The following is a 15,443-nucleotide window of genomic DNA, read 5'->3' as shown; positions in this document are numbered from 1 at the left end:
ACTCAACCTCTCAAATACTTCTCAGTGACTTTCACCTCCTGGTAGTCACACTCTTATGGAACCATGTTGGCTGGACTTCCTGACTCACTTCTGATGAATAGAGTGTGGCAAAAGGCATGGGATGTCACTTACAAGGTAAGGTTATAAAAAGATTAGCTATGTCTTGAGGACCCCTCTTGCTAACTCTTAGATCTAGTCACTCCAGTGAATAATTTAAAATTGAAATACTGGGGCGCCAGGGTGGCTCAGTGGGTTAAGTGTCTGACTTAGACTGGGGTCATGATCTCACAGTTCATGAGTTTGAGCCCCGCATCGGGCTCTATGCTGACAGCTCGGAGCCTGGAGCCCGCTTCGGATTCTGTGTCTCCCTCTCTCTTTGCCCCTCCCCCTTCTCGCACTCTGTCTCTCTCTCTCAAAAATAAATAAACATTAAAAAAATTTTTTTAATTGGAATACTTAGCAATACATTTAACAAAATACTGTGCAAGATCTGTACAGTGGAAAGTATAAAACATTGCTGAGAGAAATTAAGTAATAAATGGAGAGATATATTCATGGATTGGAAGACTCGTTGTTATTATCTTATAGTTCTCCCTTACGTTGATCTGTAGATTCAGCACAATCCCAATGACAGTTCTGCATGCTATTTTGTAGAAATTGATAATAAAGATTTAAATTTATATGGAAATTCAAAGGACCCTGAATATCCAGAGCATCTGGGGGATAAAAAAGGAAACAAATTTGGAGGACTTATACTACCTGATTACAACACTTACAGTAATCAAGACAGTGTGGTACCAACCTAGTTTGTTTATTTATTCATTTTTACAAAGTCTTTATTAAGCTGGTAAACTCCCCATCCCACAAATAGCTAGAGTACCAGAAGTTGCAGTTATTGACGTAAGTTTAAACATAGACATTAGATCAGCAGAATAGATAGAAAATCCAGCAATAGGTCAGTTGATTTTCAACAAAGGTGACCAGGTAATTCAATGGAGAGGGATAGCCTTCCCAACAAAGGATTCTGGAACAGCTAGAATCAACATGGGGAAAGAATAACCACAACCATTACCTCAAGGCATGTATAAAAACTGAAACTGGGGCTCCTGGGTGGATAAGTTGGTTAAGTGTCCGACTTTTGATTTCAGCTTAGGTCATGTTCTCACAGTTCATGAGTTTGAACATCGTATCGGGCTCTATGCTGACAGTGCAGAGCCTGCTTGGGATTCTGTCTCTCTCCCTCTCTCTCTGCCCTTCCCCCATGTTCTTTCTTTCTCTCTCAAAATAAACTTAAAAAAAAAAAAAAAACCTGAAATTGACTGTAGACCTAAATGTACATGCTAAAGCTACAAAACTTCTAAATGAAAACATTAGAGAAAATCATCCTGACCTTGGAGAAGGCCAGGATTTCTTATTTAGGACACAAAAAGAATGAATTATAAAATAAAAGTAATAAATTGGGCATCAAAATTTGAAACTGCTCTGAGAGATAATTAAGAAATGAAAGACTGGAGGGGTGCCTGGGTGGCTCAGTCAGTTGAGTGTCTGACTTCAGCTCGGGTCATGATCTCACAGTTCGTGAGTTCGAGCCCCACGTTGGCCTCTGTGCTGACAGCTTAGAGCCTGGAGCCCACTTCTAATTCTGTATCTCTCTCTCTCTCTCTCTGCTCCTTCCCCGCTCATGCTCTGTCTCTCTCCTTCAAAACAAAACAAAACAAAACAAAACAAAACAAAACAAAACAAAACAAAACAAAAAAAACATTAAGAGATGAAAGACTGGGGAGAATATGATTGCAATACATTTATCTGTCAAAACACTTGTATTCCAAGATGTATTTGTCTTCTTGATTGAAGACAAACTAGTAAATAGCAGACAAAAGATTTTAACGTTTATTTATTTATTTTTGAGAGAGAGAGAGAGCGCCAGAGAGAGGGAAGAGGAGGGGCAGAGAGAGAATCCAAAGCAGGGTCTGTGCTCGAACTCACAAACTGCGAGACCACAACCTGAGCCAAAGACAGATGCTTAACCAACTGAGCCACCCAGGTGCCCTGCAGACAAAAGATTTTAAAAGTCCCTTCCTAAGAGAAGATACACAAATGGCCAGTAAACACATGAAAAGATGTCCAACATCATTAGTCACTGGGAGGTAAAAATTAAATTTACAATAAGATCCCATTATGTACCCTTTCAGATGGCTAAAATTAAAAGACCATATCAACTGTTGATAAGGAGGTGAAGTTGAGCCGTGCATACATTTCTCCTGGGAATATGAAATAAGTAGTTTGATGCTCACTAGATGAAAAAAAAGACTGGGGAAATAGGCATGACAGAAAGGACAGAGATGTAAACACCATGGACTGTGTGAAAATAAGTAGTTTGGTGGTATTTGAGCATTACCTAGAGATGGCAGGAGATGAAGCAGAGGAGAGAAGGTATAAGATCAGAGATGGGGAAGCCACTGCAGTGGTGCTGGATCAAGATGATGGGTTGTACTGGGGCAGTTGTAGTAGGAGCACATTTCATATTTAGCTGATTGGTATGTAATATTTAAGAATTTTCTTTAAACAAAATAATGAGATCACACTCAAAATACCAGGGGTCAGTGATGTGGGGAAGGAAAGTATGACTATACAAAAGTCATGGGAGGCATCCTTGTGGTGATGCAAATGTTCTCTATCTTGTGTGTATCAATGTCAGTATCCTGGTTGTGATATTATACTGTACATGTTACCATTGGGGTAAACAGTAATGGGCACATGGGATATTTCTGTGAATTTTTAAAATAGTGTATTGATTGCATTATATGCCTGTAAGCGTGTGTATGGTTAGTCTTATTATAATCATGTGGAAAGAATTATGCAAATTCATAACTAAATATTTACTCTCTACAACATTGACTTTATTTGTGAGTCCCAGCTCTAGATTTAAGCTAACTTTGATACCGTTTATCTTATGATTTCAGAGACATTCTATAAGTGGGCCAATCTCTGCATCCAAACCCTTGACAGCGCTGACAGATAAGAGACCAAACTATGGGGAGATCCCTGTTCAAGGTATATCTGTCACAGTCTTTCACTTTCACTATTCATTTTTTATTCTTTAGACTTTTTTGGCTAAATAAATTTTGATTTTCTTTGTTCTTGACATTATTTCAACTGATCTGGTATATATCTTTATCAGAAGTTTACTAATTATATGTCTTAGTTATAGATGGGGAGATTAGTTATTAATAAATGCATCTTGGAAGACAGCTCTCTCATAGCATTACAGTAGGCAGTGGAGGGTCCACACCATTACTGGACACTTTGTTTTCATAGTTCTTCATGGGGTACGTACTGGCCTCTGCATTTTATAGCTACTAAAAATGAGGTTTCAGAAAGTTAAATAATTTAACACAGGTTAACATAGTTCATGAATAGTGGACCCAGGCAGCCTGACCAAAAAGCCCATTCTTTCAACCTCTGTATTCTGTATTACTGTCCACAAGAGGAAACTGAGACTCTGAGACATGAGGTCCAGATAAGGTCCATTCCTTTGTCCACTGGTAAGGGGTTTGGCCATTTTCACACAGCTTGTGGTAGAGCCAGTACCAGAACCCACATCTCCTGCCTTTGGAAGTGAGAGCTCCTTCTTCTTACCTACACTGCCTCTTCCTGTATGGTGCTGAAGTGCACTGGAGAAATGGTTTCTGGCATCGGGGATGGTGCTGTGAGATGCAGATGTCGGACTTCTTTTGCGGTAGGCATGGATGTGCTCAGGGGTGCACATCCCTCAGGAGCCTGGAGCTCTTCTCACTGATGCATGCTGGACACCTCCATGTGTTTCTCTGCACATTTTCTTGGTTGTGGCAGGTAGCTTCTAAGCGTGAGACTACAAAGTTTCAGCAGTTTTGGGGAGGAAATAAGCAGACTTGAGAGAATTAACCCTTTAAAGAACCCAGAGGATGCTCTATGGACTCCATGAAGCACCTGGTGCAGGAGGTATTCCTTTTGGCAATGGAACTGGCCCTTTGCAGCCAGTCTTGAATGTTCAGATGAACTGGTTGTGCCCATATTTAGGGACAATGGAACACAAGATGGTGCTGCTGCTCCCTTCCCTGTACAAAGGCTTGCCTTCTACCCCTGCTTCTTTGCCCTGGTGCCTTCATCAATCATGACTTGAGGTCTTTTCTCCTCTCAGAAGGTCCTTTTGTTAATGGAAAAAAGAATAGAAGGTATCAAGTCTCTGTCTACATCTTGACCATGTTCTCACCCTTCCCTCCCAGATGAATTCATTAAGGATTATGTATGTGTAGAGTGCATATATCATCAGCCTCGTGTGTCCTGGCCATTGACTTCTTTGAGGCTGTCTTCTCATCTGTGAATTGGAAATAATCGCAAACTTCTTAAATCTCTCTCTTCCCGGGCTCTTAAATCCACTCTCTGTCTTTCACCCTTACCATTCCACCAAGGTTGCTTCTGTCAAGGTTGTCAGTGATGTTGTGGTTCTAACCTCTCAGTCCTCATCTGCTGTGAACTGTAGGCAGCATGTGGCCCTGTTGAGCACTCCCTTTTCTGGGATGTTCTTTTTGCTTTCTGTGATGCCCATTCCTGTGTCTTCTCCCTCCCTCCCAGGCTGCTCATCCATCTCCTGTGCTTGCTCCCCTTCCATGACCTGTCAGTGGTGGTGTGCCTCTGAGCTCAGTCCCTGGGCCTCTCTTCTCTCTCTGTACTCACGCTGTTACTATATTCTTTTTCATGGCTTTAACTGTTATTTGTCAAATGGATATCTCCAGTCTGTTTCTCTCTCCTAACTCTAGACTCATCTATCCAGTTGCCTATTCGTATCTCCGTTTTGATATTGAATGCTCTCAGACTGAGTGTGTCCAGTACAAGATTCTCGCATTTCCTAAACTTGTTCTACCTGTAATCTGTCTTCTCCGTCTCAGTTAATGGCAGTTTTTTTTTTTTTTTTCAACGTTTATTTATTTTCAGGACAGAGAGAGACAGAGCATGAACAGGGGAGGGGCAGAGAGAGAGGGAGACACAGAATCGGAAACAGGCTCCAGGCTCTGAGCCATCAGCCCAGAGCCCGACGCGGGGCTCGAACTCACGGAGCGCGAGATCGTGACCTGGCTGAAGTCAGACGCTTAACCAACTGCGCCACCCAGGCGCCCCAGTTAATGGCAGTTTTATTGGAATCATCCTTAACCCCCTTCTTTATCTTAGACCCCATATGTGAGAACTGTGTGGCTCTTTTTTTTTTCATGATCAAATCCATTTTTTAATTGGAGTATAATTGGCATATAACATTGTATTTGTTTCAAGTATACAACACAATGATTCAGTATTTGTATACCTTACAGAATGATCACCACAGTAAGTCTAGTTACTAAATACCATCTGTCACCATTACAAAGTTACAAAACTGTTTCATTCTTTAGGAAGCTCCATTGGCTCTGCATCCAGATTCGGAGCATTGCTCTTCCCTCTACCACCATCTCCCTGGTCAGGCCACCATCATTTCTCACAAGGGTTCTGGCAAAAAGATTCTTAATCCCCCTCACAGTCTATTCTTAACCCTTCAGCCAGCATAATCTTGAAAAATAGAAATTGTAACACGTCATTCTACTCAAAACCTTCCCCTAGCTCCCCATTTCTCTCAGAAGAAAAGCTAGAGTTCTCTTAGTGGTCTCTAGGCCCTCCCAGTGTGGCCTTGGTTGCCTCTCTGGCCTTCCCACATTTCTCTTTCAGTCACTCTGCTCAGCCACATGGGCTTCCTTGTGCTCCCTGGGCACTCAGGCACACTCTTGACTGAGGAGCCTTGGGCTGGCATGTCTGCTGCTGGAGTGCTCTGCTGTGTGTCCGGACAGCCCACTCTTGCCTTCCTTCAGTGCAGGTGAGGTGTTCTAGTCTCACCTCAGCTGGACCCTGCATGCCATACTTAAAATTATAAACCACACTCTCCTTCACATGCCCTTTCCAGGACCCCTCTTCCCTTTAAAAAATTTTAACTTAGTACTTATCCCTTCGGGCAGGCTACATAGTTGACTTGTCTGTAACTTTTATTGTCTGCCTCCTCCCTAAACCGGGAGGTCCGTGATTTCAAGGATTTGTGTCTGTTTGGTTCACTGAGGTATCTCAGCACTTGTTACAAAGTACTGGGCTCTTGATAATAAATTGTAAGATGAGTGAATGAAGTTAAAGCCTGTAAAAGGCTTAGCATAGATTTTAGTCCACAGTAAATGCCCACTGTTAGATTTTATTACTATTATGTGTGAACTTAATAGCACAAGTGGCTGAGAAGGATGGCTCTTTATTGTCTGAGTACAAGATTTTAGTTCATTGCAAGGCAACCAAGGTCTCTAGAATTTTGCTTAGCTGCCGGCAGGTGGTTGTGAGAAAGCATCACTACACGTTATGTTTTGGGCATCTATAAGCTGCAGGCGCTCAGGACAAAAATAGAAGCCAAGGGTTCAGGAGCACTCCCACTCAGCTGCCTGTTGCATGTGCCCTAGTTCTATCAATAAAGTCTGCAGTCAGCGCCAAGTTCAGTTGGAGCCAGGAGCCACGATACCACAGCCTTTGAGAATATGTATAAAATAACCCTGGGCCAGTGACAGGCCTATGGGAGAGACCCCTATCTTTAGAGCCTTGAGGTGATCCTTGGACACCAGAAAAAACCGAGTCCCCATGTCACAGTTGGAGAAAGATGGGGATGCCCCATGCTGCAGTGAGAAGTGACTCAGGGCCCTCCAAACTTCCGAAGGCCATGCTGAAGCCGACCATGGGAGCCTTCTCCCCTTTCAGCAGCTACCTTCCCAGGCTCTTCTTGATCGGCTCACAACTAGGCAAGGTTTACTGGGGAAAGCCAGCACCTGCAGTGTTTCTTGAACTTACCTGTTGACAAGACTTACTTGAGTCGTTTTGTAAAATAGGGAATCCTGGGCCTCACCTCAGATCTACTGCCATATACTCTCTTGGAAAGGGAGCTTGGAAACTTCATTTTCATAAGCACCCCAAGTAATTCTGGGAAAGGACAAATTGGGGAAATTGGGCAAAGAATATTATTTAGTTTTTCCTATTAACTTGGCTTTTGTGGGTACAGAATGGGGGTGTGGAAGGTTGGTGGGCCAAGGTTATTGACACAGACTAAATGTGTTAAATGTCTCCAGGGCTCTGCTGAATGCAACATTTCCCTGGTTCTCCTCATTTTATTATCTGGTAATGTATCAAATGATAATGCTATTGGGTATGGGGGTATGTGGTCAGTCTGTGTTAATTCAGGTCTCCTTCTCCACTTTAGACTGTGCTTCATGGGGCTTAGCTGAAACAGCGCAAATACAAGAGAGAGTGGGCAACATACCTAGGTGAATTTTTTTTTTTAATGTTTATTTTTGAGAGCGAGAACACAAGCAGGGGATGGGCAGAGAGAGAGAGGGGGGAACAGAGGATCTGAAGTGGGCTCCCATGCTGATATTGAGCCTGATGAGGGGCTTGAACTCACGAGCCCGTGAGATCATGACCTGAGCTAAAGTCAGAAACTCAACTGACTGAGCCCCCAGGCACCCCTTTACTTAGGTGAATTTTATTTGAGAATTTGTTGATAGTGTGATCTTTTATTTTAAAGAGTCATTAGAGAAAGAAACCACGTATAAAACAAAGAACAACTAGGGGGCTTGGGTGGCTCAGTTGGTTAAGCATCCGACTCTTGACTTCAGCTCAGGTCATTATCTCATGGTTTGTGGGATTCAGCCCTGTGTTGGGCTCCACACTGACAGCACAGAGCCTGCTTGGGATTCTCTTTCCCTTGTTCTCTGCCCCTCCCCTGCTCACTCTTTCTCTCATTCTCTCTCAAACTTAAAAAAAAAAAAAAAAAAAAAAACCCAGCAACTAAGAACAACCAAGTGATTCTTGGTCATAAAAAGCCACCATGGTTATCCAAACTGTGATAAGAGAGTAGGATTTCTAGGCTCTCTCTTGAAGCACTTTTCTTCCTTGATGGTTTCTTTTATTATAACATAAATTAAAGAACAATGTATAATTTTCATTTTGAAAATTTCAGTGGCTTCATTACCAAAATTTTAAAAGGTGCTGCCTCTTGTTCTACTACACTTAAGTTAGAGAATTTGGTGTTTTTGTCAGTTAAGCGTATTATAACAGGTATAGGGGTTTTGTGTTTGCTCTATTTAGCATCATGCTTATGTGTCAGTTGCAGAAAAATGTTTCAGTCGAGAAATCTTATCATAAATGGACTAATCAAATGCTGTTTGGTTGGTAATGTTGGTTAGGGCCATGATTGTGCCCCCTTAGTGACTCTTTGTAGATAGGATATGAGTTAGTGTTTATGGCCTAGTAAGCAGGAAAGGATAGATCTGCTAACCAGATACATGCATACAGGTGGTTGAAAAGGTGTTTACTGTCCCCACTTGCACAGTGATCTTATAAGGTCCAGAGTGTTAAGCAAAAGACCTCAGCTGGATGTTGCAGATGGTTGGGGAACCTAGGTTTGCTTAGTATCAGGGTGACCTGGTGAGTGTCCTGTGTCATGGCTCAGATATTTGGTATCTGTGAAAGTTGATTAATCCAAGTGTAGTTATGTTCTGTAAAGAAATTCATACTTGATGAAAAAAATTTTTATTTTAGAGCAAGTGTGAGTGAGTGGTGGGGGGAATGGAGGGAGAGAGGGAGGGGGAGAGAGAGAGAGAGAAAGAGAGAGAGAGAAAGAGAGAGAGAGAGAATGAGTGAGTCAGAGTCTTAAGCAGACTCCATGCTTAGTGCAGAGCCTGCCACAGGGCTTGATCCTGACCTGAGATCATGACCTGAGCCAAAATCAAGAGTTGGACACTCAAACCAACTAAGCCACCCAGGTGCTCCAAAGAAATTCATACTCTTTTTTTCTTTTTCTTTTTTTTAATGTTTGTTTATTTATTTTGAGGGGGAGAGAGAGAGAGAGTACATGTGCACACACAAGCCAGGGAGGGGCAGAGAGAGAGGGAGACAGAAAACCCCAGGCGGGCTCCATGTTGACAGCACATAGCCCCACGTGGGGCTCCATCCCACCACTGTGAGACCATGACCTAAGCTGAAATCGAGAGTTAGATGCTTACCCGACTGAGCCATCCAGGCGCCCCAAGAAATTCATACTCTTATCATCAGTTTAAATTGTATTACTTAAATCTAGAGATGTAAAAAAGTTTCAAAACACAGTATTTTGAAAACATTGATTTATGGTATTTAAGTTAATATAAGTAAAAGCAAAAGAGCTTTCTGTTTACGAAGTTTCACAGTAATTTTCAGTCTTCAGAGGATAGATCTAAATCAGATTCTGGATCTGATCCAGCCCTAGATCCAGCTCTAGCAGCACAATTCCTAGGGAAAATTCAAATAGACATACTACTACACTACCCTCTTTTATTTATAGTCTAGTGAGTATCTACCTATTCACTTTGAAACATTCCCCTTCTCCGCCCCTGCCCTTCCCTTCTTTTTCTCTGTAGTTCTTGGTATTTGTCTTGATAAACCAGAGTATCTAGGCTCATATTTTTTTCCCAACATACTATTATGAAAAATTTCAAACATACAGAAAAGTTGGAAGAAATTATATAGTGGAAACCCACATCTTACTATCTAGATGCTATAGCATTTTGCTGTGTTCACTTTATCATATTTATCCATCCCTCTATCCATCTTTTTTTTAATGCTTTTTTTTTTAATGCTTTTCAAGGTAAGTTGCAGTCGGTACACTTGAGCATGCATTACAATATTTATTTATGGTGTTCTCTCAGCCTTTAAACTCTTGAGATAAGTTTAGCCTTACAGAAGGGTTGGAAAAATATTACAGAACTCTCTTACACTCTTTCCCCAGCTTCCCTTATGTGAGCATCCTATACAACCATAGGGCAGTTATCAAAAATAAGAAATCCGTATCATTAAAATATTATGAACTAAACTACAGACTTTGGATTTCACCAGTTTTTCCACTGCTGCCCATTTTTTATTCCAGGGTCAAATCCCGGGCCCCACTTTAAGACTTAGTTGTCTTACCTCCTAAAGTCTCCACCAGTTTATCAGTCTTTCTCTTTCATGACTTTGAAGAATACTAACCAGTGAACTTTTTAGAATATCTCTCAGTATGGGTTTGTGTGGTATTTCCTTCTGATGGGGTTGAGGTTGTGTACTGTCGGGAAAGCACCCCGACAGAGGTGAGGTGCCCTTCTCAGGGTATCATCATATCAGGGGCACGTAAGGTCAGTACATCTTACTACTGGCGATGTTGGCCATGATCACTTGGTTAAGATGGTTGGCTGCTGGTAATTAATAAATATCCTGTTCCTGTTTAAACTTTCTTTCACTGCTTTTAGCATCTGTTTGTGTATTTTGCCTGCAGTAATTATTACTGTGGTGTTCTATACCATGATTTTGTTTTCTTTCTTTCTGTAAGGAATTATTTATATTATTATATCTATTGTTCTATTTATAACATTTATTTGTATTAGTATAGACTCATGGGCATTTATTTTATTCTTTGGGTTGTAATCTCTTACTGTTATTTCTTTTGTTAAATTATTTCAACTTGGGAGCCACTGGGAACTCTTTCACATTGATTCCTTGCTCTTTTGACACAGCCCCCCTCCCCTCAAAAGCACTTTCTTACTTTTGGGCACCAAGTGATCCAGACTTGTTCTTTTTCCTCTACTAGCTCTGGAATTAACCACTTCTCCAAGGATCCCTGCTTACTTTTATTAGAGAATAGTATTTGAAAACAAGATCTGGGTGCTGGCTTTTTGCTCATTGAGGTTTCAATGCCTCCTGTCCCTCTCTGGATGGAGCTAGGAAAACTTTGCATGTATACCAACCCATGTGTACATACACATATGTATTATTTCTATATCAAAAACCATGAGTTTGTGCTGATGTCTCTGACTCCAAGCCAGCACCAAAGGGTGCATTCTAAGCTTTTTCCTATTCCTTATTTATACCTTCTTTCTCCCGACAATGAGAAACCTGGCTCTCATTATCTACAATATATTGACTTACTTGTTGAACCCTCCTGTTTGTATGCAGTAGTTTCAAAGTTGCTACACCATACCCCCGTGAGAAACAAATCTACCAAAGTACAGTGCACACAGTTCATTTTGTGTTTAACCTTAAAGTATCCAGTCAAACCCCCTGTTTTCTTAAAGATACGTAGATCAGCCCCTTTTTTCATCACTCTCAGTGTGGTTATATCATGCTTCTGTAATACAGTTAGGTTAATTTTGTCACAGTCTGCATTTCATCCCCTCCCCCCCCCCCCCAGTTCTGGTTGATTAAAAAAAAAAAAATTGTATCCAGTAAAATTCATTCTCTTCTGTGCATTGTAGGATGTTTAGCAGTAACCGGAGACATGGTTCTCACAGTTCTGTTTGTCTAATTTCAGCAGAGAGATCGAAACCATAAGCTAAAAACAAATAGGAAAGCCTAGTTGGTCTTGTATGTTTGTTTACTATTTCCATCAGAGACTTTAACATATTCATCATAGTACTTCAAATGCCCTGTCCAATAGTTCCAACATTCTGCCATATCTGAGTCTGGTTTTACTGATTACTTTGTGCCTTGACATAGTGAACTGGATTTACTGGGTTTTTTTTTTTCTTCTTCTTGCTTTCTGTGTATGAATTCTTTATTGAAAGCTGGACATCTTGTATAGGGCAGTAGATTTTTTTTTTTTTTTTTTTTTGCCTTGACACGGGCACCTGTCTCCATTAGTTGTTTAGTGTGGGAGTTTGAGTTAATCTGTGCAGGAGCTGGGTTGGGTTTGAGTTTTGTTAAGTTGCTGTGATGTCCTCAGTGCATAGCAGCCTTCCAGTTACTCCAGTAATCCTAGTGTTTAGAGAGGGGCTGGTGTTTGGGAGTTTTCTCAATGTCTGCTCCAAATTCAGCTTTAGGCTGCCTTTGCATTGCATCTCAGCTAGGGCTGGTCTCATACTCTTGCAGCTCTTTCAGCTGAAATGTCTTATTTATTCATTTGTTGAGAACATATTTTCTTTTATAATGTTCAACATGTTTGTAATAATAGCTGCTTTAAAATTCTTTTCTGCTAATTCAACACATGGGTCATCCTTGGGTGGTTTCCATTTCTTTGGAGTGTGGGTCAGTTTTTTCTCTTTCTGTGTATGTCTAGTAATTTTGGATTGTATCCTGGGTGGTGTGAATCACACATTGTAGAGATTGTTTTCTATTTTGTTCCTGTGCAGAAAATTGGGGTTTGATAGCAAGGAATTAACTTGGCTCACCTCGAACTCCATCCAACCTCAATTTCCCTTCACTTGAAATACCTGTTCAGTTATTTTGTCCTTAATTCAACTCCTTAGAATCTGTGCTTGTGGTTTTCGGAGGTCAGTGAGAGATTTGGGCAGAGTTTATATACAGAATTTGTGATTCTTTCTGGTATTTCCTCTACCCCCTCCTCTTCCAGCATCTTTGGTTGTCCTGAAATATATCTTCTGCTTCTTCAAGGCAGTAAAGCTGCAGGTTTTCTACCATTTGCCCTGTGTGGCCTTAGCTGGGGTCTACACTCATGCCTGTAGCCATAAACTGGGAAATTTGCCCCCTGCTCTTTCCTCTTCTGCCTGCTTTTGGATTCTCTTTAGTGTCTTTAAGTGGTTGATTTTCTTTTCTTTTCTTTTCTTTTTTTTTCTTCAGATTTTGTACTTGTTTTTGGCAGGAGCATCGGTCTATTTGGAACTACTCTCTGAACAGAAATTGGCTATTTAGGCTCCTATTTCTAAACCCACTATTTTGCCTCTAAATTTGTTTGGGGAGACAATATAGGGACAACTGCCTGTACCTGTTTATTTCTGTGATTTCTAAAATAAGAGAATTAAGGAGCAGACCTAGCATGCTCACGTTATCACTGCCTGTCTGTTGGAGGTAAACAGAACACTTCTATGTAGGTTATCGCTTCCTCTGAGCCCTGGATCTCATCCCCTTAGGTTTCACAGATGCTGTTAGCCTTGGACTATTACCCCCTTCTCCTATATCTTCAACTTTACCCTCTCTACTGGCTCCCTTCCACTGTCATTTAAAAATGCTCACATCTCACCGAGGTTAAGAGAAAGAATTCTCTCCCCTTCCCCACCTCCTGCAGCTACCATACTTTCTCTCTTCCCCTTACACGGCTTTTCCTCTTCCTCTCTCCCCAATCACTCCTCAGCACATTCTTGCCTTACTTTTGTCCCCACCAGTGTATGAGATTGCTCTGACCGAGGTTACCAGGGCCCCCAGGTCACCAAGTTCATTCTCATTAGCTCTGTGCTGATAATTTCCAAAGTGATGTATCCCCTCTGACTTTTCTCCTGAACCTCCGCTGTTTGCTCTGCATCTTCCCCTGCATCTCTCATAGGGTTCTCAAATTCAGCATGTTCTCATCTATCTTCCTCCCACAGTACTTTTCCCTTTTCTTGTCTGTGTATGTGGAACCTTATCCGTTGTCACCTCCATATCCATTGGGTCAGCAAGTCTGTTGATTCTGCCTCATTGAACAGCTCTTGAAGCTGTTTACTTCTCTCCATCCCCCCGGCACGACCCAAGTCCAAGTCGTTCTCATCCCTCCCCTGTACAGTCTAACTCCTCATCCTGCGTGCACTGTTGCCCTTCACTCCGCTTCATCCACAAAGATGCTTTCCTAATAAAACTTTCATTGGCTCCTCACTGCCAGCAGGATAAAGTCCACACTCCTTAATTTGGCCTGCATCACCTGCATGCTTGCCCTTGCCTGCTCTGGCCCTTCCAGCTTGCCTTTGCCACCTCATCTGCTCCTTTCCTCCACCCCATCCTCTGAACATAGCCACCCTGGGGTTGTTTTGGTATGTGCTGAGCACTCAGCTGGGAACACTCTCTGTCCTCCAACCTCTCCTTTGCCTGTATAAAAGCTATTAATTACCCTTCTTGTCTGAACTGAGATGTTATTTCCTGGGGAGGCTTTTCCGGACCTCCCCTCAAGAGCAGGTCACGTCCCCTTTTGTGTTTCCAGAGTCCCGAGTACTTGTTCTTTCCTAGCATCCCTCACTTATAAAAACTTTTTAAAGAAGCCTGGCTTCTGCTCTAGATTCTGAGTCCCATTTCTTGCCTCTTCTCTTCCTTTCTCTGACCTTTGTACCAAGCCCAGTGCCTAGTGAGTAGTGGACATCCAAGGGATTTTTGTTTAATGAATGGATTAGAGACAAGAAAAGCTCCATATGACAATAGAATAGACTCTATTACTGTAAAATATAATCTCTCCTGCTTGCCATACTTGACTGTAATACACTAATCTTACTTCCTGAAAAGAGATAAACTGACAGTATGACATGAAGGTGGAACCCAGCTGCTTACAGCAGGAGTCTTTGGACATGTGCTCCCACTGGGGCAAGTGCCTCTGAGCGAGTGTGAGTCTCACGGTGAAAATACTTCATGGAATGGCTGCAGGCTGTGTTGTGCCTGTTGAGTTTACCACAAATAATTTTGAAAAGAATAACCGAACTGGGGCTTCAGTACAATTTTGTACATTTTCAAAAAGTAGGTGTTGGTATGTGGTAGGGCACCACCTGCTGACTTGAGACACATTTGGATCCTTAGACATGCAGCAAGAAAAGACTTAGCCAGCGTTGAGCAAAGGAATCGTGAACTTTGTTTCAGTTGTGTGCCTGTGGTGTGCAGTGTTAAAGAGAAAGAAGTCAGGTAATTTAGAAACACTTTCCCTGGAGAGAATGGCAAGGGCTTCTGGCCTTGGCCAGCATGCTACGTGTTTGGATTCATTTGTCTGTACAACCTTTGTTTTCACTTGCTTCATTTGCTGTGTTTTGGGAGATTAAGAATTTAGGGAAATGACTAGTTGCAGAATCGTAAAATGGAAATTTTGATTAAATTAAAAATGTTGATTTCTGTTTCCTACTATTTCCGTGTTCTACTAACTTTGTTTTGTCTGTCAGACGTTGTGCATAATATGCTTTTCCTGTGAGGATGAGTGCCAACTGCTGACAGGGTTCAGAATTCTGATTGATGCTTGCTTGCAGGCTCTTCGTACAAAGGTGATATTTGTTCAGGATTGGGAAGATGTAATGACTGTAGGCTGTGTAAGTCCTGTCTTCCTTAAGAAAGGAAGTTCGTCCTTCTCAAAGTTGTGTGTAATTAGAACCAAATGTTCTTTATACACTTAGAAAATAAATTTTGGAATAACAGAGGTGCTATCCTTGAAAGGTGCCATATGCCATTACTTTTGACATCATGACATTCTGAGAGGAACTATTTTTTTTTTTAATTGTTGGTTCTTAAAAAGAAGTGGTGAATGACCTGTTTGACTAATGTACAGTAAATCTTGTCTTTTCCCTTGTTAAAATATGTTTGCTATAGGGCCATTCTTGGACAGTGAGGCTAAGTCTTCATTAAATGTAAGGGGTGGTGTTTTCCCTCATGCTAATCACATGTCCTTAGGACATGGC

The 15,443-nt window shown here is 41.6% G+C and overlaps 1 protein-coding gene across 1 annotated transcript in view; it reads left to right on the top strand.

Annotated features, from left to right (window-relative positions):
- SPECC1L (sperm antigen with calponin homology and coiled-coil domains 1 like) overlaps positions 1-15,443 on the top strand; it is a 140,484-nt gene that overhangs the window by 81,098 nt on the left and 43,943 nt on the right. The window contains exon 10 of the mRNA XM_047088051.1: positions 2,964-3,054. Coding sequence (XP_046944007.1) covers positions 2,964-3,054 — 91 coding nt within the window. The remainder of the gene's footprint in view (positions 1-2,963; positions 3,055-15,443) is intronic.

The sequence above is a fragment of the Lynx rufus genome, unplaced genomic scaffold (genome assembly GCF_022079265.1).
Source record: "Lynx rufus isolate CCGP_SWC_20201006 ecotype Redwood Valley unplaced genomic scaffold, mLynRuf1.p SCAF_24, whole genome shotgun sequence".
NCBI classification, from domain to species: domain Eukaryota; kingdom Metazoa; phylum Chordata; class Mammalia; order Carnivora; family Felidae; genus Lynx; species Lynx rufus.
This window is presented reverse-complemented; position numbering and strand designations above follow the sequence as displayed.